This window comes from Sinohyriopsis cumingii, chromosome 14 (genome assembly GCF_028554795.1).
Source record: "Sinohyriopsis cumingii isolate HCF-2022 chromosome 14, ASM2855479v2, whole genome shotgun sequence".
NCBI classification, from domain to species: Eukaryota; Metazoa; Mollusca; class Bivalvia; order Unionida; family Unionidae; genus Sinohyriopsis; species Sinohyriopsis cumingii.
The window spans coordinates 66,463,661-66,486,493 of NC_142974.1; the positions used below are offsets into that span (position 1 = coordinate 66,463,661).

The window sequence follows — 22,833 nt, forward strand, 5'->3', positions numbered from 1 at the left end:
CACATGCACCTTATGATGGCCTTGGCTATGTCTATTATAGCAGGTCTCACTGAACTAGAACATGAATGATTAAGTATTATGTCTTTTAATTCCTAATAAAAAATATATGATGTACATTAGATCAAGGCAGAGAAGTGACGGTGAATAACAAGAATTCCACAGAATGCTATGCCTCATCCACTCTGCAAAGACATCATCCAAACACCAAGAAAAGTCATTGGAACATAAAAAGATAGTTATTGTAACCTTCCTTTGCCTGTGATGAGCAGTATTCTCATTGATGAATACACCCATCAAGGTTCAGGACTGTACATGCAACTATATCTAAGAAGCTGATATAAATGTAGAAGTCCAGTGCTGACACCAACTCAAACAAAAGAGATAACACTGTTATTAGTGATTCTGTACCCACGTTTCACGTTTCAGTCAAGATAAAAGCTAGTACTTTGCAGTGCTTGTCACTACTGCATGAACTGACAGGATTCTTGATTGATCCAAACTTGGTACACGTTATCAACACAATTTACCGTAAAATTTGGATTAGTATATATGCATCTTTTAAATAAGTGACAGCTGTATGCATTTTGATACCGAATAATCTAGAAGTTCTAGTTACACTACAAAATAAAGAGGAAAAAACCTCATATTTTGGACCCAATTTTTTTTTGGTGTCCAGATTTTAGACTTTTTGGTCTCAGATCTAAGGCAGACTGGTATGAACTGCAAGCAGACAGATGAACCTTTGCAAAAAGGAGGATAAGAGGGGCATTTGGAATAAAGAGTGGTCTCGATACAAAAATAATGGGTGCATTAAGCAACAAAAAAAAGAAGGAAAAAAGGACTCCAACTTTTACCCTTCTGCTCATGCGCAAGCCAAATAGCCAATGAAAAACGATGTTTCTAACACAACTAGGCATTAGGTTATTGGTAAATCACCTGGAAGTTGAGGCATTAGGATGTATTCAGAAATAGCTTTCAAAATGTGTTTGCTACTTGAAATTCAGGCGAACACGACAAAAACCTCCAGGGTTTAATGTGTTAAACACTATGTTCTAAGCTGAACTAGAACAAATGCAATGGCCCACCCATTGCCACTCCCCATATTTATACACTACATATTCCAAACCACCTCTTCTCCTCCATTGCACAATGAACCATGAGATCATAATGCAAAATCCATCACATGTACAATGCATCTTTCTGCTATGGCCACATATATTAAGTAGTGTCAAACAATATTTGCAAATGCCACTGTAACTGAAACTGTTTACCCCATCTCTGTGACCCCCAATGCAAGAACCAATAATGACATCCAAAGACGGTATCCACACAGGCAATATAATTAAGAAGTTTAATCAATGTCCACCCAGCTGTTAAGAATATGTAGTAATGGACAGACAATGTATATCTTGTTATCCAACAGTGTGGAAATAATTGTTCAAAAAGACAGCTGTACACATTGGACTTTGATTTTCTATTCAGCCAATCAATGCATTTATCTTTGCCACAAAATCAACAAAAACCCTATGTGTGCTTACTTTGGCTACAAAAAAAAAAAGCTCCATGTGTGTTCATTTCGGTCACAATAACACCAAAAGACTCATTAACGCTTGTTTTGGCCACACAAATACAAAAGGACTTGTGTGCACATTCTGACTATAAAAACACTTAAGGACCAATTTGAACTCAATTTGGCCATTAAGATCCATGTATGCTCATATTGGTCACAAAATCACCAAAGGTTTAACATGTGCTTATTATGTTCACATACATGTTTTTCTTCATATATGCTTACAGTCCATATTTTACATTATTTTAAACACAAACTAACTCATAGCAAATGCTGCTCGTTCAAACAACTTTCATGTGCAATGAAGCAAAGACCTGAGAACAAGGTCCATCGAAGCAGCTCTTACTCTAAAAAAAAAATTCTTCAAAAATAATGAACTGGCAAGCTAATGGGAGTCTAATGCCTGCCCACATCTGTTTGGCTGCATTCTCTTTTCTTTACAATGTCACTATGTCATAAAACTTATTCTGACACCCCTGTAAAGTTAAGATAAAAAGAACAAACAAACACTACACTGGCCATCTAGAAAACCATTCTGTGGATAAATTTATTTTCATCGCTTTGCCAAAATAAGGATTTTTCTTGATACTTAAGTTTATGGATTGAAGGTATCCTAACATTTCTATTTACGAATTCTTATTTGTGAACTTTTGTTAAATTTAAATTTGTAATTCATAGCAAGCTTTCGTTTCACGACAATTAGTACCTATCCAAAAATGGTTAATTCACAGTACACTATATTGCACCTACATCAGGATGTCGATATGGTTCGGGTTCATTCCATTTCCAGCTGTACAGCTGCCCATTTGTCCCAACTCCCACCAGCTCAGAATGCATTGCTGCTATATGGGTGAACTTTGGGCAGATCCAATCCTGAAATGCAATAATCAAATATAAAGTCCACAAGATACTGCAGCATACAAATTTGCCAGAAGCAAATGATTCAAAAGGTAAAGAATAATTAGTCTTTAAGTCATTCTCAACTTCTGATCTTCTGTTCAACTACTAGAGCAATCCTTAATAGATGTGGTTTGGGGATTTCCCCCTGCAAAACACAGGACCCGATTTCATTTTAATTATCCCTGTTCCTTTAACATTAGGATCCCTGTTCATTTAACATTAGGTCCACTATTTAATGATTACAAGCAGCTTGCTGTTTTTATGAAAAGATATCCACCAATGGGGACAAAAATGAGAAACACCAGGTCAGAAGTGAAGTAATGAAAGGAACTATTTGAAAAAAAACAGCATTCCACAAAAAGATTCTTTTAAATCCAATAATTTATTACTTTCTTAAAGGCTTTTAGAACTGCCAATTGTTAAAGATGTTTATACTGTATATTTTGACCCGAGAACTAATCACAATCACCGACAAGCAGAATGCAACAAAAAAAAAAAAAGGAACAATGCAAAGTTGTATGTAATATATTGCAAAGTGGCTGCAAAATATATACTGGAAGTGATATACTTTCACGAAACAAGGTAATCATATAAGTCCAACGACTCAAGTTTACATAAATTTTCCTGATTTTGAACTTTATCATTAACTGGAGACCTACTGACTAAAGGACTGCTTTAAATGAAAAATATTTCTACATGTACACAAACTGTTACTTAAGAAATACATGTGCATAACATTTTCTACCTTTTCTGTCCAGTACTGTAACTCTTCACCAAATGATATTGGGTTTACTTGAATATTTGATGGTTTCTTGCTAGTCTCTAATGTAAAACTTTCAACTTTGTCCCTATCAAGAGATTTCAAGGCTTCATCCCGTAAAGTCGTATCAAGTCGTCTACGGTCCCGAATCCGGAATATCGATTCCCTCTCCCGATCTCTGTCAAGATCTCTATCTCTTTCACCTAAAAAGACATGATAGAAAAATAAACAATAAACCAAAAATAGGATACTTCTTTCCTTTGTTAGATTTGACACGGACCAACGCATGATAGTATTCAATAATGTTCAGTGAGCTTAGGTAGCCAAGATGTTTAGCACAACATCACAGATGCTTTCTTAAATAATGAGCATTTCACTGCAACACCTTATCAGTACTCAAAGAACATTTTTTTAGAAACAAGCCCAGGGTTGGTAACTTAAATAAACTCACAAGCCCGGACTGAAATTCCACAAGCCTTTTAAAGCTTCGATATTTTAAATAAAAGCATCCATATCGAATGGTTGATTGGCAATCTTACAAGGTATTTATAAAAAGCACTAAACCTTCTTTTGGTATGACTATCAATATGCTTAACCTTTCACTAGTCTGTATTCAGAACTTATATTCTATATTATAATACATTCAGAGGATCTCAAATGGGTAATGATATAATATTGAATTTTTGGAACGAGTTGAATAATGTCCAACTTTTGCAAGCGTTGGCGAGCAAAAGCTGGACATTATTCAACGAGTTTCATAAACTGAATATGACATTATTACCCATTTGAGATTCCTTTTATCACACAGTTTTTATTTCAGTGGAAATTATTTAGATAGAAAGAAGAATGAAATATTTCGTTCATTCTGACATACGGTGCACGTTTCATTTTCTGTGCATAAAATATAATCCCAGAGTTTACAAACTATAAATCAAAGAAAAAGTTTCAAATAAATTTCTTCTTGAGTCGGATTTGCATCCTATATACACTGCACAAAGATCAGCTTTGGATGGATAAAGTTCTGTCAGTTAAGAGATCCATTTATGTCCAAATTCTTCTCTGAACAGAGGCGTGTTTATTTACTTCTGTAAGTTAACATTTATACCACACTCGTATATACGACGGATTCTATATCTATGTTACAGATATACCAACCCTGCCATCAAATAAGCAATACCCTGTGTTTTTCTTCTTATTGGTGTTCTTGTTTTGTGGTTTTATGCCATTTTTCTCATTATGATATTGTTATACATGACATAACAAACCCCTGTGGGGGTAACATGTCAATATTCAGACAGCTGAAATAATTTTTTCCTCGATTTCCTTTCGCGAGTCAAGTTCAAAGATGGCCACCAAAAAATGTTCATTCAAAACAAAACATTCTAGAAGGCGGGGTTAAAAATGTTTGCCCACAATCCCAGCCAATCATTAAAGAGGATAATGCACAGTAATTTCATGGGCTTATCTGGACCAATCAGAATCACATAAAGTGATATTTTAACATGAAGTAGTATCAAAAATATGAAACTGCACAATAACTACCATGTGATAAAATATATTATTATATGTATTACAACTTATCCATTTAACTGTCTGTATACATGTACATGTCTGCTCTTTCCTCTTCTAACTCAACTATGTAACAAATATTCAATGTCTAATCAAACTCAGATTATGCGAGTCCCCTGACAGCAAACCTTTATAATCAAACACATCCAAGACCTTGATAATAAAAATCTATTTTATATCTTTGATAAAAGCCTGACCATAAACAGAGTGGATAGAATGCTGAAGAAGCCATTAAATCAGATTATGTCATTAATGTACATGGACTTTGCTGATTATTAAAATTGTCTGACTTCATGGTGGTGCAAGTTCTTGTTTCAAGTTTTATTAAAATTGGATCACACTTATGGTTTTCACAGTGATAACAAACGCAGCCAATCAGACATGGTTATCACAGTGATAACAAGCTCAGCCAATCAGACAAGGTATTCACAGTAATAACAAGCTCCACCAACCAGACAAAGTTGCCAGTGATAAGCTGAGCCAATCACCTGCAAGACCACATCATTAGCATGCCTGAATCATGCTCAATATCCATTTCAGCCAAGATCCTGGTGATTTAAGCATATAATCCAAGTGTGATTAAAATTAAATAAAAAATATTACCTTAAGAATGGTAAAAATACATATTTTGACATAGAGATAAAAGATGGATGATGTGTTATATCACAAGCTTGATTTAATTTAATGGCTAGGTGAGCCACACAAAAAAATGTAGGTGGATGTGTGGAATTTGTTATGCACAGGAGGAAAGGAACCAATACCAACCTAGCCGAGACCGAGTTCCTGCACCACGGCTACGGATTGCAGAGTAACCAAACATGTCTTCATTAAACATTGAGTCAGCATCAATGATCACACTAGGATGATCTGGGTGCACTCCGCTGTCCAGAAGAGAAATAAGGTCATCAGGAACATAGGAATCTTGGCTGTCATCATCATCACCCTCACCATCATCATCACGGCTGAGGAGGTTGTTCACCGCGAGGTTCACATCAAGATTCTGAATAACAATGTAATAAATTGATTTCCAGGCTGTTGATCAATTAAGTCACACTTCTAAATACAAATTTTGGACACTTGTCTTGTTAATGTAAAACAAACAGACCAGCTTCAATTGCATTATCTCCAAATAACAAGAAAAACATAACTGATCAAGGTCTAGTACATAGTGTTTCTTTAATAGCTTGAATTTACCTCAGGCATACTGACAAAATGTGAATATATTTTACATAATTTAAGCTGAAATTTACTTTATGCAAATTCTGAATACAGAACAGTGAAAGATGAGAACCAGTTTCACAAGGACATGTAAAGGTATTAGCAATAACTGACACACAAAAAACACCCACAAATCTACACGAGGAATGTTCCTAACCTGCTAGTATTACCAAGTTTCATAATATGAAAAAGCTTAGCATAAAATTTCAATCATTATTTTTATTATCAATACTGCCATAGGAAAAGTGATTACTATCACAGTGAAGACGAAAGTTCATATCTGAAGTTCTTAATTTGAAATGCATCATGGAGATATGTAACAATTAGTCTGAATTGAATAAACAAAATAAAGTACAGAAGTGATCATTACTCAAAGTTGTAAATATTAGCTAAAGTTGTTAATACAGAACATCATATATTCCTCATTTTTTTTTCTGAAGCTCAATTATACACGAAAAAGTGATATGGATTCAGTTGATTAGTTAAACAATTAGGATTCAAGTTTATGCATCAATTCTCATCATAAAACCATGTATTTTTAGGCATATGACATTAAATAAAGACGGCACAAACTATATTTTGCAATTAATTCTGGCTGATAGAAGTACCAGTTTCTAACATATCATTACCCTTTAGTAATTACTGTGTTACCCAGGTGCTCCTAACAATTAAACTTGACCATGATATATAGTTTTTCACTTGATGTCATATAGCCCAAATACGTGCATGTGGTGTCATGACCAAAATGGGTGCCAACATATAAAACTGAGACGAAATATAGTTCCTCTTTTCCTTTAAAATTTCATTTTACATTATTGTGGTAACCAGGTATGGAAAAAAATGCAAATTTATGTAGAATTTTGGAACATTCTTTACTTAAATTACAAATAAATGCAATTAGGAAACAAGTTATACTCAGGCCCTGTGTAAATCAGGGCTGTCTCAAACAAAAAAAGTGGGGTGATGTCACAGGGCACCTATTTTTCTAAATTAAATACAGGAGGGTTGGACAATAGATGAATACAAGTGCTCTGCATCGACCAGTCCAAATTAAATTTGACAAGTGATGGAATCTCTGACACCACCCCACCACTTTATTTCTGGATCAGCTCTTGTGTCAGGTATGCTTTATAAAGGTAAACCAAAAGCAATAGTTCTCTAAGAGATAAGTATAAACACAGTACTTAATGGTGTTGCTATTACATTATACAGAGCAGCCTGACACGAAATACATTCAAAACATATGAACATAAACTTGAAGGTTGTCCAATGATAGTGATAAATGTTAGATATTTTAAAAAATATATTTTCAAGACTGAATAAAAGTTTCTTCTTAAATGAATGGTAAATGCATGCACAACTGACACATGTTAAAGAACAATTTTCCTTATAACATACAATTTTTTTTCATTATGTTCTTAAGTGTTTTTGCCAAGATTTTGAAGAAGCAGCAAATTGTTTTGAAAAAATGGCAGAAAATACAACAGTCATGCATCAAATTTAGAACAGTAAGAAACACCACACCGAGAAATCATAAACAGTTAACTCTTCCATCTATTAGCTTCTAATGTGAACACTGTAAAACCTAACTCAGACTAAGTACAAATCTCTGATATAACTGGCCTCACACATTTTAAAAGAGGGAAAAACTTATTGTCATATTTTTAATGAGAAAAAAAATAAATTTCAGCAATGAATAAACCTGCACATTATATTGACATGCTAGAACTCTCTTTTACCGTTCTCTGCAACTCTCTGATAATCAAATTCCTGGACTTTCCTTGCAAGACAACTTGGCACTGTTAGAAAGGAACAAGCAATTAAATTATTGCATGTGCAATGCATAGAGAGAAAAGGAAAGAAAGAGAGAGATAGTGAGAGCATGGGAGATCTACAGTGGTCCCCCTCTTGAGAGGCCCCTCTCAACAGAGGCTACCCCTTTACTAAGGCCACCATGCCCAACACCAAACATCCCATAGTGCATTTTAACGACATGTCCCTCATGAAAGGTCACCCTTTCTAAAAGGTCACATTGTCTTTACAGAAAGTATGAGGGGTCATAAGAAGGGGACCACTGTAGAGATGAGAGCAAAACAAAGGGAGGGATAGAGAAAGATATGGCAAAAAAAAATATTTTCTAAATGTTTAAGACAAACACAACAGTGACATCTCTGATGGCCTTAATAGACTTGGCATAATATGGCAACACAACTATCTTAGCATTTTATGTGAATTTAAGTTATTTGATGTAGATTATTATGCAAACTATAAAAACATTTACTTTAACTAGAAATGAGTCCATGTCATGGAGTGCATCTTCCCAAACTCAAATGAAGTAAGTTTGATTCTATATGCACAAGCTAAATCCCAAGTCAAACATGGGTGACAACTCAAATTTTGTCAGAAAAGGTGCAAAATCAAACTTCAACTTCAATATATACTCTATTATAAGGTGAGTCCAACTGCAAACTGCACACACTCAGATCTGGACCCAAGCAGTCAGATAGAAGAAATCAACAGAACATGGACCCTATCTACCAGCACATCATTCAACTGCAGATCAAGGTCTATGTTCATCGCATTTGGATTTGACTTATTAGGTACATCTTCCCAATATAGCCCAAAACCAAATAGAGTTGGAAATCGACTAACTTCTTCAAAAGCTATAATGCGTTAAAAAAAAAATTTATGATGGACTGACAGGACAGAACATGATAGTCGGACATGGGAATTACTGTATGCTGCACAGAATATGGTGTGGGCATAAAAATACACTGACATAACACATCAATGTACATTACCGTAAGAAACATGTACAGATCCCTTTTAATATGAATGAGAATAAATTCATGCACATGTACATACCTGGTAAGTGTACTACAAAATTATACCTGACTAATTAGCTCCTCTGGAACAACAGATGCAGGTACAAGAGGTCGTGTACCAACAATGACCCCTGATCTTCTACCTCGGCTCACATGCACTGCCCTCTGCATGCGACTGTATGCACTACTAGCATTGCTGTTACGGGATGAACCACCTGCACCACCTGTACCACCAACAACGCCACTGCCACCAATAGTAACAGCAGAACCACCTGTACCCCAGCGGCTGAAAGAAAAATGTACAATTTGAGAATGGGAATCAGATTAATATGTCCATAATAACTTAAATACATTCTGTTTGTCAATTATTTTCTGGAGGCAGCATTTCCTAAATGGGATAGCTTGATCAGCAAGAGTTAAAAATGTCAAGAGAAAATTTCCAGCACTAAGGTGATGTATGTTCTAGGGTTTGGTGTCATGTCAGCACAATATTGGCTTTATGGTACTGATTAAAATTAGAGCTCTACAAATGTAAATTCCACAAAAGCTTAATGATGATATAATTCTTCACAATAAAAGTTAACCTAAGTAACAAGCTGAAAATGAATATACTAAAAATGTAAAATGAATATAAAATAAAGATAATGATAAAAGATATAAAATCAAAAACCTTCTGCCTCATAGTGTGTGAAGAAGTGGGGACTTTATTTTTTTCCAATTACTAGCCCAATGTGATTTTTGGTTGAGAAGTGTTTCCCTTTAACAAAAAGTATGTTCTACCAAATGTTTGTTTTGGTATCCATTTGTTTTGATCTAGATCATACAAATGCTTTGCTTTCACTGTTCAATACTAATATACACTACAAGAGCAGGGATTTTCCTAGGTCTTTAGACACGAAGGTCTGGGCCTTGGTAATTGGGAAAATTGCATGCAATCAGACTGAGATGGGAAATTTTCCAATACAAGAAAATAAAGATTAAGGGTGTCTCATATGATTTATATGAAAGGCAACTTTCAACTCTTTGAAATAGATATAAGTATATCATGTGGAATGTCACTGAAGTAGCTTAGCTTTAAGCGATCATTTTTGAAACCAGGGAAGAAAAAAAAAAATTAGGAATGAGGAACATATATTCTGCACCAAAACTGACATATGAAATGCCCTGGAAAAACAATAGTGATTTTAATTTTGTAATAACTTAAAACTGGTACCAGATAGGTTACAAAATACGTTTTAAGAAGAAAAAAATTTCACATAACCAAATTTAGGTCGCATACATGGGCAACCATAACTTTTTCTACAACAAAGCGAGTAAGAGCTGATCCGGGGCAAGCAAAATATTTTAATACTTGCAGCACAGGGCTAACAGGTATTTATAGATTTTTCAACCCCTGCAATAACTGCTTTTATAATCTAAGTGACAAATCTCAAATAAATAAGAAAGACTAAAAATAAATAGTCGACATTGAAGATGAAAACAAAGTGTTAGCAATTAATGTATCGATAAATATTTACATAGCTGACAACTGGAAGTTATATGCAATAACACTTTCAAGCACATCACAATCATTTTCTTTTAAATACTAAATTTGGATTTACTTCTGTTCTAAATCATTTCAAGTGCAAGTAAAATAAGAAAACGTGAAATTGTACCCATCTAACCAATTAGCACTTTGTGTTGAATTTATCAAGTTATATATATGAATCTGAACTTGTTACAAAAACATTTCTAAGTCTAACTTTTATGAGATCTATTTAAACACTGGTGGTGCTGGAAAGTTTTTTTACTACAGGTAAAACCAATTTTAGTGTGATGCTCGGGTCCAAAAAATTAAGATATAACAAATACCAAACTGCAAAACTTCACTGACCTAGGTCTGTTGTAACTTAATAAGATGTGCTGACAGATGTGGGACTATGACGTCCACAGCTGGATAGGTATTACATATAAGTATGGCTTGGTTGTGTGGGCTCAATGCCTCACTTCATAACTGAATATACATGGCAGCCAAGTGTATTCAATAGAGGAAAACCTTTGGAAGAACCAGTGACCCACAGGAAGCTACTACCAAGCTTTTGGATCAACTCATTGTCCAAGCTGAGAACTGAACCCATGTGGACAAGGGTGATATGTGCGTAATCTATAAAGACATGCACCTTTTACCACTTGGCCACCCAGAGCTCCCATTGCACATTAACAAATATGCAGGGATTCCTTAACAGATATACAGAGATCCCTATCTTTATGGCACCACAGTTAAGACAAGCTCGATGCTGCCTTCCACGCATGCGTCAGAAACCTTCCACGCATGCATCAGAAATTTAATAAAGGGGTGTTATGAAGGATTTAATTCTGACTGAAAAGAAGAGGAATTTTACATACTATCCACATACAAACGTCAGTCTATATAAATATATTAATTACTAGCGAGCAGCCAAAAATCTGATGAAAGATAGATTACGAGATAATGCCTCGTCTGGTTGATCTCCATTACCAGAAATGTCAACAACAAAATAGCGGATATCTCAAAACATACAGTACTCATGCTAGATGTCAAGATAAGCAGATTATGATATAACAATGCACTGTTTAGATGGTTTGTGAATATGGACAAAGAATTTTTTTATGTAACAATAAATAAATTTTAGTGCATTTTATATCCAGTTTGCAGGTTCCTTTCATGGGGCTTCTGAATTTCTCCGCTCCAAACCAATGGTGGTATATACAAGTTTAAACAGCAACAATGTCACCAATAAAAAAAAGCACCAGATGATATATTTTGCCAACAATAAGGGGAAAAAAATCAAAGTTTGTGACACTGGCAAAACTCTACACGATCCCAGAATAAACTTTTTACACATGTACGAGAAAAATACATAAAATTTCAGACATAAAATTTCAGGATTCACGCCAAGGTCATCTTTTATTATCCATACGTGATCTCTTCCCTAAAACGATAATAAACTTTTAACATTTTTTTCGTACTATAAAGATTTTTTTTCGTGTATGAGGAAAATACATGTATATTAAATAGTGAGTTATAATGCAGCGTGCTATAGTGGGGTCACACTCCACCTTGATCCCCCATTTTAAGGCATCTGAGTATAAAATCACCTCATTTAAAAGGTGGAAATGGTTTGTGAACAGTAATAATATATACATTATGATAATATGCTTTATTGCTCCCTTTAAAAGCATTAAAGAGATTTCTCATTGTAGCAGTGAGTACATGTGCCAGCACACGATCTTCTCTAACTTACCTTGTCTTGCTGCCATCAGTCTTCTGAAGGTCAAGCCTGTCTGTCAGAATATTTACAGGCACACGACACACTCTCCCATCCTGTGAAGTGAAAACAAAGATGAAACCATTTCACTGTCGTAACATTAACAAAATAGCCATAAGTTTTTTTTACAAAAAGTAAAATTTCACATACAGGCCCATTTTACCTGGCCTCCTCCAGAGAATTATCAGATTCATATCTGAAGCAAATCATATATTAGAGCAACTTGAAACAAAACTGATCAAATCATTATAGTGCTTGTTTAATGTGTTGTTTCATAATAGTTATATGATCTTGAAATAAAAAATGCAGCACAATCTGTATCATAAACACAAAACTTCTGCATCTAATTCATCTGGAAGCAAAATCACAATTTCCTAAAATTGATACAGTTAAACAATGTTAATAACATGTTATCTTTATGTCATTAAAGACTGGATTTCAAGCATTTTGCAGGAACAGCAATTTTAGAGAAGGTCCATCTTTAGGGTAGACATTTCCTATCAACAGTCATAAAGTATGTTCCCATATACAGGGATGTACATGAAATTTAACAGACTAATTTCAAAACAAATACATTATCACACATCATTTCAGAACCCACAGCTATCTTTAGAAGCCAGCAAAAATCAAAATTATCCCACCTGTCAAATGCCTGCCTCCATTACATAGTAAAGCAACAACTAATCTGCAGCTGTATCATAAATTGTGCAAACAGATGATAAACCAAAACCATGACGACAAGTTCTACAAGGCTACTTTACTAGTATATTCTGGATTTTTATTTCATTTTCACAAGTCGTTGAATATTTTTAATTTGTTACTGAACTGATACAGATGAGAATGATTTTGGTTATCATATTGGCGTGTAATATTTATACGAGTTCACATATCATACACCAGTGTGCACCCTGGTGTTGCAAACCTGTAATCTTTTTGATGATGATATTTATGTAAATATTGGTTATACTTTACCTCTAGCAGAAGAGCAATAAAGTTTGGCCCAACAACACATTGATTCACAACCACATTTCTGAGAGCAGCGAAGGCTGCAGGACTGTTGAATCCATGCCGACTGAGCTTGTCAGCAACTTCTCTCAATCTGTAATGACAATTTGTAAGCATATGTAAACAAAAATAGCAACCGCCACAGGCAAAGATCCTAGAAACATAAATTTGGTCAGGAATTAAAATATTCTAGCCAGAAAAACTGATCACTGCTACTATTTTTCAGTCGACAAAATCTGACTGCTGTAGTGATTTCCACCTGCACTGAACGAAGGAATCAAAACAAATAAAGTAAACTTGGATGTCTCATCATTTAAAAGGCACAAAAAATAACTGTAGTACTAGCATGAATTTCTTCACATATTTTCAATGTTTCAGCATGAGTAACTTGAACTTTTGTCTCTTTTTGCTACATATCACCACGCCAATATATGATCTTACTGCTTGGAATATGGACTATGTGTGTGTGTATGTGTCATTGGATTTTTAGCATAGCTACAATGTCTGCAGTTTATAGTTATGTCTAGCACTGAGGCATCGTGCCAGACATGTAGCACACTGTCCCACCAAGTCACATTATCCTGATACCAGGTCGACAACTCCAAACACTACTTAATTCTGACAAGGCAGCTGTTAGTACCATTTTTATAAGTCTTTGGTATGAGCCCGCAACCTCCCTCATCCAAGGCGGATGCTTTCGTTGCCGTTAAAACAATTTACACCCCCCCAAATCATGCCTCTAAATTCCAATCATATTTCGAAGGCATATGCAAGTCAATTTTTCAATACTATTTACAGAAGGAGGAATATTACTGCAGGGCAAGTAAAAGTTTCAAGTCACTTGCCAACAGGACATGTAATCAGCAGATAATTTTTAATGCCCTGCAAATTATTTTTTTTCTTCTCTAAGATGGAAAGTGGAATAATCCTCATGTTTTCTCCAAAAGACCATGTAACATGATGTAACTATGGTGAAGAATGGGTTTCAATGTTCACTTTATGGTGTGTCCAAATCTACTTATCAACCTGGAAGTTTACAGCAGACACTCATGTAATCATGAGAATAAAAGAGTCATTACTTTTCAGAAAAGATACGATGTTTTCTGTGGTTTGGTTTTGTGTAGTTAAGGCAATTTTGTAGGACATGATGGCCAGAATATCTGGTGGAGGAGGAACAAGTTCAGATATGCCAACCCTAATAAGATCATCTCAATTTTCTTTTGCACAAGTTACACCAATTTTCAGGAAAGTGTAACAGAATATCAAGTTCTGATACTGTCAACCTAAAATTCCAGAAATGAGATTCATTAACTACTGTGCCAGTAAATATTCTGTTCAAGTAAAATATCTGTATAGTATGCTTGCACCTTATTTACCTCCAGTAGTTTCACAAACTGCAGTTACAAACCCTACCAAGCTCTACGACTTCTTGATATCTATCAACTTTACTTAATCCTTTAAAAAACTAACTTTTTCACATGAGATAGGCACACTCTAATCAACAATATCCACCAAACCTAATTGTTTCCCTTCCTTCTTTTTCCTCAAAGAATCTGAATATTCCCTTTCATTCTTTTGTACTATTAAAACTCTTATATATCCCTTTTAAACTGAAAATGTATTGCCTGTTTGATGACAATAACAATATATACCAAAAAAAAACAGCTTCATCATGCAGCCATTTTGTATCACAATTATGCTGTTTAAAGCATCTAAGATACTCCAGTAAATTGTGGTTCCCTAACCAACTCCACTGAATCTAATATCAAACCCAGATCCGAATCAAACAAGGACAAGCCAAAATCTGGATTTTACAGTAAGTAATCGTGTTTCCGTAATTATAGCTTTTATTACACAAGTTGGTATTTTAACAGTCTTTCCATACAACTTAAGGCCAAATCATAAGGGTTCATAGGTGTGCAACGTAAGACCCTTGGAAGAATCATTGACCCACAGGAAGCTACTGGCAAACCTCACATTCCCACGCTGGTTGAAGCACTGCAGACAGAGGTGAGGTGTCAGTGATCTGTAAAGGCAGCACCTTACACCACTTGGCCACTAGAAACGATACACTGAGCAAGAAAATTCCTGAACAACAAAAATTAAATTCTAGAACTGTGCTCGCTTTATTTAATCTTGCTACTTAACAGAGTTCTGCAACTCTGCAAATAAAGCGTTCTAAATAAACCTGGTTGCTGTATGGTGCTTGAAGGTTTTATTTGCATCTTACAGCATCCAAGTGAACTTGCAAACTTATTTCTTTGGTAAAATTATTTTTCATCCTTATCTTCAGTGATTTTTCTGTCTTTTCTTCCTCATTCCTAATACAATTTTTTTTCCCAGTTCTGACCTGAAAATACCTAAAAGATTCAGACAATAAAGAAAAATAATAAATCTGTGTTAAATTCTTGAACATCAGCACATAAAATTTGAAAAACTAATACAATTGAAAAGCATACTCACTACAATCAGCTTATGGGGAAGTATACAAAATTTACTATGCTGGATTGTATGGCATTGCAACAACTGAACCTGCTTTAAACAAAAAGCATTCAATACCTGATAGCAATACAGTATCTGCTTTGTAGTCAAGCAAGTTGTTCTCTGTGCTTTTTTGTTTCCGACAAGACCAGTGGCTGAGAATAAATGAGGACATGATTTGTGCCAAACACCCGCTTTGTTATATAGACGGATCATCAGGCCACCTGGGACTATTAAATTTATTTTGGAAACAGGCAGTAAATATAATTTCATAATCCCTCTTTGAAACACTCTCTTAGTATTAATCCCTCACAGAACTGAAGACCCGTGTATTCAGTGGCTATCAACCTGGATTTTAATTGATAAAGCATATGTGGAAAGCAGCATCAAAACTTAATAGCAAAGCCTATACAGTAAAACCTGCCATGAGCGACCTCTGCTATGAGCGACCACCTGTCATTTCCGACCACAATCGTAATGCACAGATCGATTTTACTATATAAATGCTCTGTTATGAACGACCACCTGCTGAACGCGACCAGCGACCGCAATTTCTTGGCAAAACATGCATTTTGACACTGCTATGAACGACCGCATCGCCAAAAAAAATAAACACATTGACACCACTGACCTTAACTCAATCCTTTGTAAACACTAGAGATCGGGATAAATGTAGTATGCAAACAAAGTGCACATTAAATAACACTACAGTTGAACAACCATATATCGAGATAAACACCTCTAACCATCATTTAATCCTTTGTAACAAAGACTGCATAAATAGTAAAGATTGCTCCAAAATAGTAAAGATTGCTCTATTTAAAAAGAATGTCTTGCTACAGTACCAGTTTTGTGAAATTTACAACTCCAGCGTACGGTGTCATTTGTAAACTGCAGTAAACCAGACTAAAGTACATGTCAAAAACCGCCATTGTAGTGCCAAAGTCATGTGAATAGCCAGTAAGAGTAACATCAAAGGGAGTAATGATGGATATACGCAGTCAATTTAGAGGTTTGTATTTCTTCTTTATCTTTATGAAAACTCACAAAACGCCGGTAGTCCTTATGTCCCAGTGAGAAATCGTTTGAAAGGGCTTCAGTGTAGGTTTGAGTACATCGTTTGTCCTTCCAGTTAATCCATAATGCCTGGAGGGTGAATGAGCTCATTGTCTTTAATACTAGTAAGTGTGAATCATTTCCGGATTTTTTTTAAATTATTTTTTATTTCTTTTGTTTGTGTTTCACAAAGCCACCGTCTGTTTACCTGGGTGCAGATGGTCGCAACCTTTGTTTATCTAGCTATAACGCTGTTGATTTAAACTTCGTCTCAGAATAAATGTATTCTTTCTTGATGAGTTAATTATGTCTTTTGGTTTCATTCATTGGTACATAATATATATATATTTATTCCACATTTCCCCAAAACCTGATCAAAACCGATAGTCTTTATAAGGTCAACACTAATAACAATGGCAGAACCTCCGCTGAAAAAAAGAAAAATTTTAACACTGGAAGAAAGGATTGATGTCATTGAAAGAAATGAAAAAGGGGAGACCGCTCGCAAAATAGCAGTCAGCCTAAGCGTCGGTAAAACGCAAGTTCAAAATGTAATCAAAGACAAGGAGTCCATTAGAAACGAATGGCAGAAAGGTGCACAAGCACAGAGGAAATATGCCACGGCACGACGGACAATTTACGGAGATCTGAACGAGCGAGAATGGGAGTGGTTTTGTGTTGCAAGGAGTAAAAACATACCAGTAAGTGGAAAGTTGATTCAGGAAAAGGCAATAATTGTCTCAGCAGAACTGAATTATGATGACTTTGCTGCATCAAACGGATGGCTGGAGAGTTTCAAAAATAGATACAATATCACAGCAAGTGTGCTCAGTGGAGAATCAGCTGATGTGAATTTACAGACAGTTGATGACTGGAAAAAAAGACTACCGACCATCACAGAAGGGTATAACCTATGTGATATTTTTAATGCTGATGAAACAGGACTCTTTTACAGAGGACTTCCTGACAGGTCCCTAGGGGTGAAAGATGATGTTCGCAAAGGAGGGAAAAAAGCAAAGGAGAGGTTGACACTATTGTTATCATGTAGTGCAACTGGAGAAAAACTGGACCCATTAATTATAGGCAAATCGCGCAACCCAAGATGTTTTAGGTCATTTAATTTAAGATCTGTGGGTGTTGCCTATGAATCCAACAGAAAGGCTTGGATGACATCAGACATCTTTAGTAAATGGCTTGTAACTGTCAACAACAAAATGAAAAGGAAAAATCGGAACATTTTAATTATTGTAGACAACTGCAGTGCACATCCCAGATTGTCAGTTTAGCAATGTAAAACTGGTCTTTCTGCCCCCAAATACAACATCTAAACTACAGCCTTGTGATGCAGGGATAATTCAGACTGTCAAAATTCATTATCGGAAGAAACTGCTGCGACACATTCTTTCCAAAATGGATGAGTGCTCTACAGCAACTGAAATACCTAAGACTGTCACTGTTCTAGATGCCATTTTATGGATCAAGTCTGTGTGGGATGCTCTGTCTTCATACACCATTGAAAGGTGTTTTGCCAAATGTGGCTTTTCTGTAAGTGTTGAAGCCATAATGCCAGAGAGTGAAGAGAGCGAACAAGATGTGCATCCATCAATGGAACCTCTTCTCAATGGCATGACATTGGAAGAATATGCCAATATGGATCACAGTCTATAAACGTCTAATGTATTCCCAGGGCCTGACTGGGAGAAGGATATTCTTCAGAGAGGTAAATCTGGTACTTCTCCAACTGCAGACAGTGATAGTGACAATGAGTTATCTGTTGGTGAAATTCTGCCTCATGTTATTTCACATTCTACAGTCACAGAACATTTAAAAGAGATTAAAGAATATGCTTTAAAACATGGTGATCCCAGAATTTTGCTTCTTTGCTCAGAAATGGAGATACATGTTCAGACCAAACAGCTGAGTAAAACATGTCAACAAAGAAGTATAATGGATTTCTTAAAAAACAAGTGAATAAGTGTACAGAATAAGATATATACATCATATTTAACTGTTCATTTTTTGTATATATTAATGTGATGTTGAAATATAAATTTTATTATATGCATGCAATATTTAACAAGATTTATGAATAAAGGATATGATACATGTACATTGAGTATGGGTATTATTTATTTTTCAACAATGCTAACTACTGATCCTGAAAACCAGTCCATTTTCACACACCTCTTATGAGAGACCACCTGTCTTGAGAGACTGCTTTTGGTTGGCAGAAGGGGCGGTCTCTCATAACAGGTTTTACTGTATCACCAGGAACTGCTGCTGTATGGGTTGGTTACAACACATCGCTTTGTTCCCCAGCTATTGACATCGGGTTTGAACTGCCGATGATTGTGTTGAAAGCAGCACTTCCCCCATGTCCTACAATGTAAGACCTCAACCCTGATATTTATGTTTTGGGCGTCGAGTACTTACAGCAAAAATAACAATGCCGTGTAGCCTGCTCAAATATTGATTAACAAAGACATGTTAAGTCAAATTTTCAGGACTCTTTCACACACTTGGCAGCCCTAATTGGATCTTTTCTACAAATTAAAGTTATAATGTTCGAGTCACACTTTACTTACTCTGATGTCTTTTCCTAATAAATTCAAATTCCTACACAAGCAAATGGACATTTTTAAGTTCCATTGGCCTACATTTCCGTTGGCTGGAAAGCGATGGAAACGTGGAATACCAAATTTGGTGAAAAAAATTACGAGAATCTTAAATGAAACAAAACTATCAAACCACTTTCTTCGATATTTATAAATTTTTATTCATTTCATTATAGAATTATTCTTCAACTTAACCCAATTTCAGCATTCTTGGGTTCCATCACATTCTAGCAAAGTCTACATCACTAATGCAAGGGACAGTTACAGCACATTACTTAAGGTAAACAGCAACTAAATATAGGGGTATTCTGTTTTGCCAATGAAATATACTAAAAGCTGCGTGTTCTCAAGGATTTATTGCCATGGTCAATAGTAAAGGAATAGTACTTACTGGCTGAATACAGGTGTCAGTCAATATTAATTTGCAGCAAGTGGTCCTATAATCTGCCTAAATAAAGAAAAAACTGATGCTCCAGCACAAATTATTGTGTCTTCATACCCTTGTTCTCACCAACAGTCATGTCAGGAAAAAGATCAATAACAACTTGTTCTAAATTTAGGGGTGAATATTCTAAACATTAAAAAAGGGGGAATATTCTAAAGGGGGTGGGTATGGAAGAAATCAAGTAAAGCTTGAAAATAAAATGTTGCCCATTTTGGATGATTTTACCGTACTTAGCTGGCTCATGTTTTTTAAAATCAGAGTCTTCATTTTCTTTTATTCCTAAAGTTCACACTTTAGTTTACGTGAACATTTTACCAATTCCAAAAGCCTGCGGCCCCACTACAGCAATTGCTGGAAAATCCTTTAGCTATACAGTTGATATCAAGATCTGAAATAAACGCTACAGTCTGTTCTTCTCTTACCGTGTTGAGTTTAGGCCACGATGGGAACGGAGACAATTTCGCCATCTTGTGCTAGATATATATGTATAAATTACAAGTTCCTCTAAAAACATCCGTTATTAACTTAATAATATACATGTACATTATTATCAAATTTTCTCCTGAATGAGGTGTACATAACAATTAAATCAAGGAAAACTAATTTTATGCTAGTGACAAATTAACCATTGTGATTTTCAATGGCCTAAATTGCGTGCTTATGATTTATACAGCTCTGCCAACCTCTCATTCAGCTGGTCATCCGTTCCAGGCAAAGGATGGACGACAAAATGTAAAGATGTCATTGTATCAGCATATATTTGTGCTGATAGTGTCTTCAAACTGTATTCCAAACGCTTTAAAATCGCCGTCTAAACTTCACTCTCAGTAATTTTCCGCCATCTTGAAAATTGTAAAGACCGAATGTTACATTGATTTTGATTGGTCTATTAAATGAACCACGTGCTTCTGAGCAGTAATTGCATTATACAATACTGAAAACTGTGTTCTTTTTTGTCATTACTAATACGTATACAGTTTAATATGATGATACTGATACTGGTATAGATTGTGCGATATCTTGTATATTGAAAGTAATGTATTCTATATAATACTTTTAATTAATCCACAAAGATGTAACAGCATTGCATGTGGAATCCAAAATATATTTTCTGTTTCGCAATGGAGACGGAAAGAATGACAAAGGGAAGAAAAAGAAAATAAAGACAGTTGTGATATAGATTTTTCAAGTTATTTAAGTAACTGAATAGTCATTGATAACCGGGAACAAGATACTGCAAAAAGTCTCTGAAAAAAGAAAGCAAAATCACAACCATTCCAAAAAGCGGGAAAAAATATAACACAGGCTTTATATTTGCTTGAAGGAAGACGAACAGGCAGAAGTGGACTAAAAATTCCATTGAAAATATACTTGTCAATTTCTACAATCTATGCAGAACTTATATAAGAAGTCATAAAGAACATAAACTTAACGTTTATGTGAACTTTCTGTGTTATCAGTCACTGAATAAGGGTTTATTTATTTGTTTATTTATTTATTTTATTTATTTATTGATTTATTTATTTATTTATTTATTTATTACACAAACACCGCACGGCCATGCTTATGCCATATTGGAATTAGCGGAGTTGTTGCAGCACTGCATTGATGTCAAGTTCTGATTTTATTTTTTACATAGCGGATATAAAGCGACCGGATCAGAAGAAAAAAATAGGCTGCCACGCTTGGTGACTAAAATTACTTGACAAAAGAAATTCACAAAATAAACGGGATTAATTTTTCAAAATCCACAAATGAACAAATTCTCTACTTTATTTAAAACGATTTTTTTTTTCTTCTTCATCTTGCATGATTTATAAACCTAACGTCAATGGTTGGGCGCTGCGTATAACCAAAAGAAAAAGAAAAGTTACAAGAAAATTGTACAAACGACGATAACGTTGGGACTTTAATTAGTTCCCTTTCAATTCTTAAAAACCATGTGAGAAAAGCCCAATCTGAGAAAACGTTTGCATTCGTTATCACCATTTCAAACTAGAATTTACATAAGCCCGTTCCTCGAGCATGTAATGAGTGTAAATGAGCGATGATTTCATTAAAGGCCGCAAAGGAAAGGAGAAAAGCAAAAGTTAATGAAAAGTCATTACTCAATGCTTCATAATTGATGATATTAATAATTCACCAGATCATACATATTTTGTTTCAAACGTCGATTAATTTTAAGTGTTAATTATTAGTGTATGTGTGTTTGAATTTAAATTGCTCGCCTTTACGTATAACTGACATCTCACCTCTGTAAGCATACATTCGAGTCTCGTGCTTGGCCAACGTGGGTATGTAAGAAACCTTGCCAGTTAAGTTCGAGTGGATCGCATGTTTTTCCTGGGTTCTCCCGGGTTCATCCTACAGAAGTTATTCTGGCCGTCATGTGTAGTATATAATGTGCTGCAAAATGGCGTTAAACCCACAAAAACAACAACGACAACAACAACGGCAATAACCAGTTCTGTACAATACCAAATATCTATACTATCTATGGAAGAAATATGTTACTCTTGTTGTTGATCCAATTATACTGCACATAGTATGTGCGTGTTTTTAGAGACAGTTACAGCTCTGTATATGTGTCCCATTTGAAACTTGTTGCTAAGTAGTTAGAAGTTGTGTGAGTCTCTCTCTCTCTCTCTCTCTCTCTCTCTCTCTCTCTCTCTATATATATATATATATATATATATATATATATATATATATATATATATATATATTTGTTTATATATAGATATATACATATATGTATATGTATATATTTGTGATATATAGATATATGTATGTGTGTATATATATATATATATATATATATATATATATATATATATATATATATATATATAAGCAAATTAAGAAACGCGTTTATGGTATAAGACGGCAAAAGCCAAGTTATTGCAGACATCAAACGAAAACCCCTAATCGATTCAACATCCCTGAGGCAGATACCATTGCACTGCTCATTGTCACGTTCTTTTCGTGTGCTCCTTCTGGATACTTGCCATATAAATGCTGAAGGTTGGAATTTCTCAGAGTTTGAATTCAACAAACTCAAACCGCTCGTGACGGCTTTCAATGATACAGTAGCTATTCAAA

At 35.0% G+C, this 22,833-nt stretch overlaps 1 protein-coding gene across 5 annotated transcripts in view; it reads right to left on the bottom strand.

Annotated features, from left to right (window-relative positions):
- Positions 1 to 20,578, bottom strand: part of LOC149784036 (E3 ubiquitin-protein ligase UBR5-like) — a 101,565-nt gene extending 80,987 nt beyond the window's left edge. For 4 of the 5 annotated variants that reach the window (XM_089932132.1, XM_089932131.1, XM_089932129.1 and 1 more), the window contains exons 1-8: positions 20,415 to 20,578; positions 13,102 to 13,228; positions 12,106 to 12,185; positions 8,909 to 9,128; positions 7,757 to 7,816; positions 5,565 to 5,799; positions 3,216 to 3,433; positions 2,321 to 2,443 (exon numbers count right to left, since the gene is read on the bottom strand). In XM_089932132.1, the coding sequence (XP_089788258.1) occupies positions 2,321 to 2,443; positions 3,216 to 3,433; positions 5,565 to 5,799; positions 7,757 to 7,816; positions 8,909 to 9,128; positions 12,106 to 12,185; positions 13,102 to 13,228; positions 20,415 to 20,476 (1,125 nt within the window). In that variant the 5' untranslated portion in view covers positions 20,477 to 20,578. The remainder of the gene's footprint in view (positions 1 to 2,320; positions 2,444 to 3,215; positions 3,434 to 5,564; positions 5,800 to 7,756; positions 7,817 to 8,908; positions 9,129 to 12,105; positions 12,186 to 13,101; positions 13,229 to 20,414) is intronic. The other variant, XM_089932130.1, reaches the window with a different exon arrangement.
- Positions 20,579 to 22,833: the final 2,255 nt, after the last annotated feature.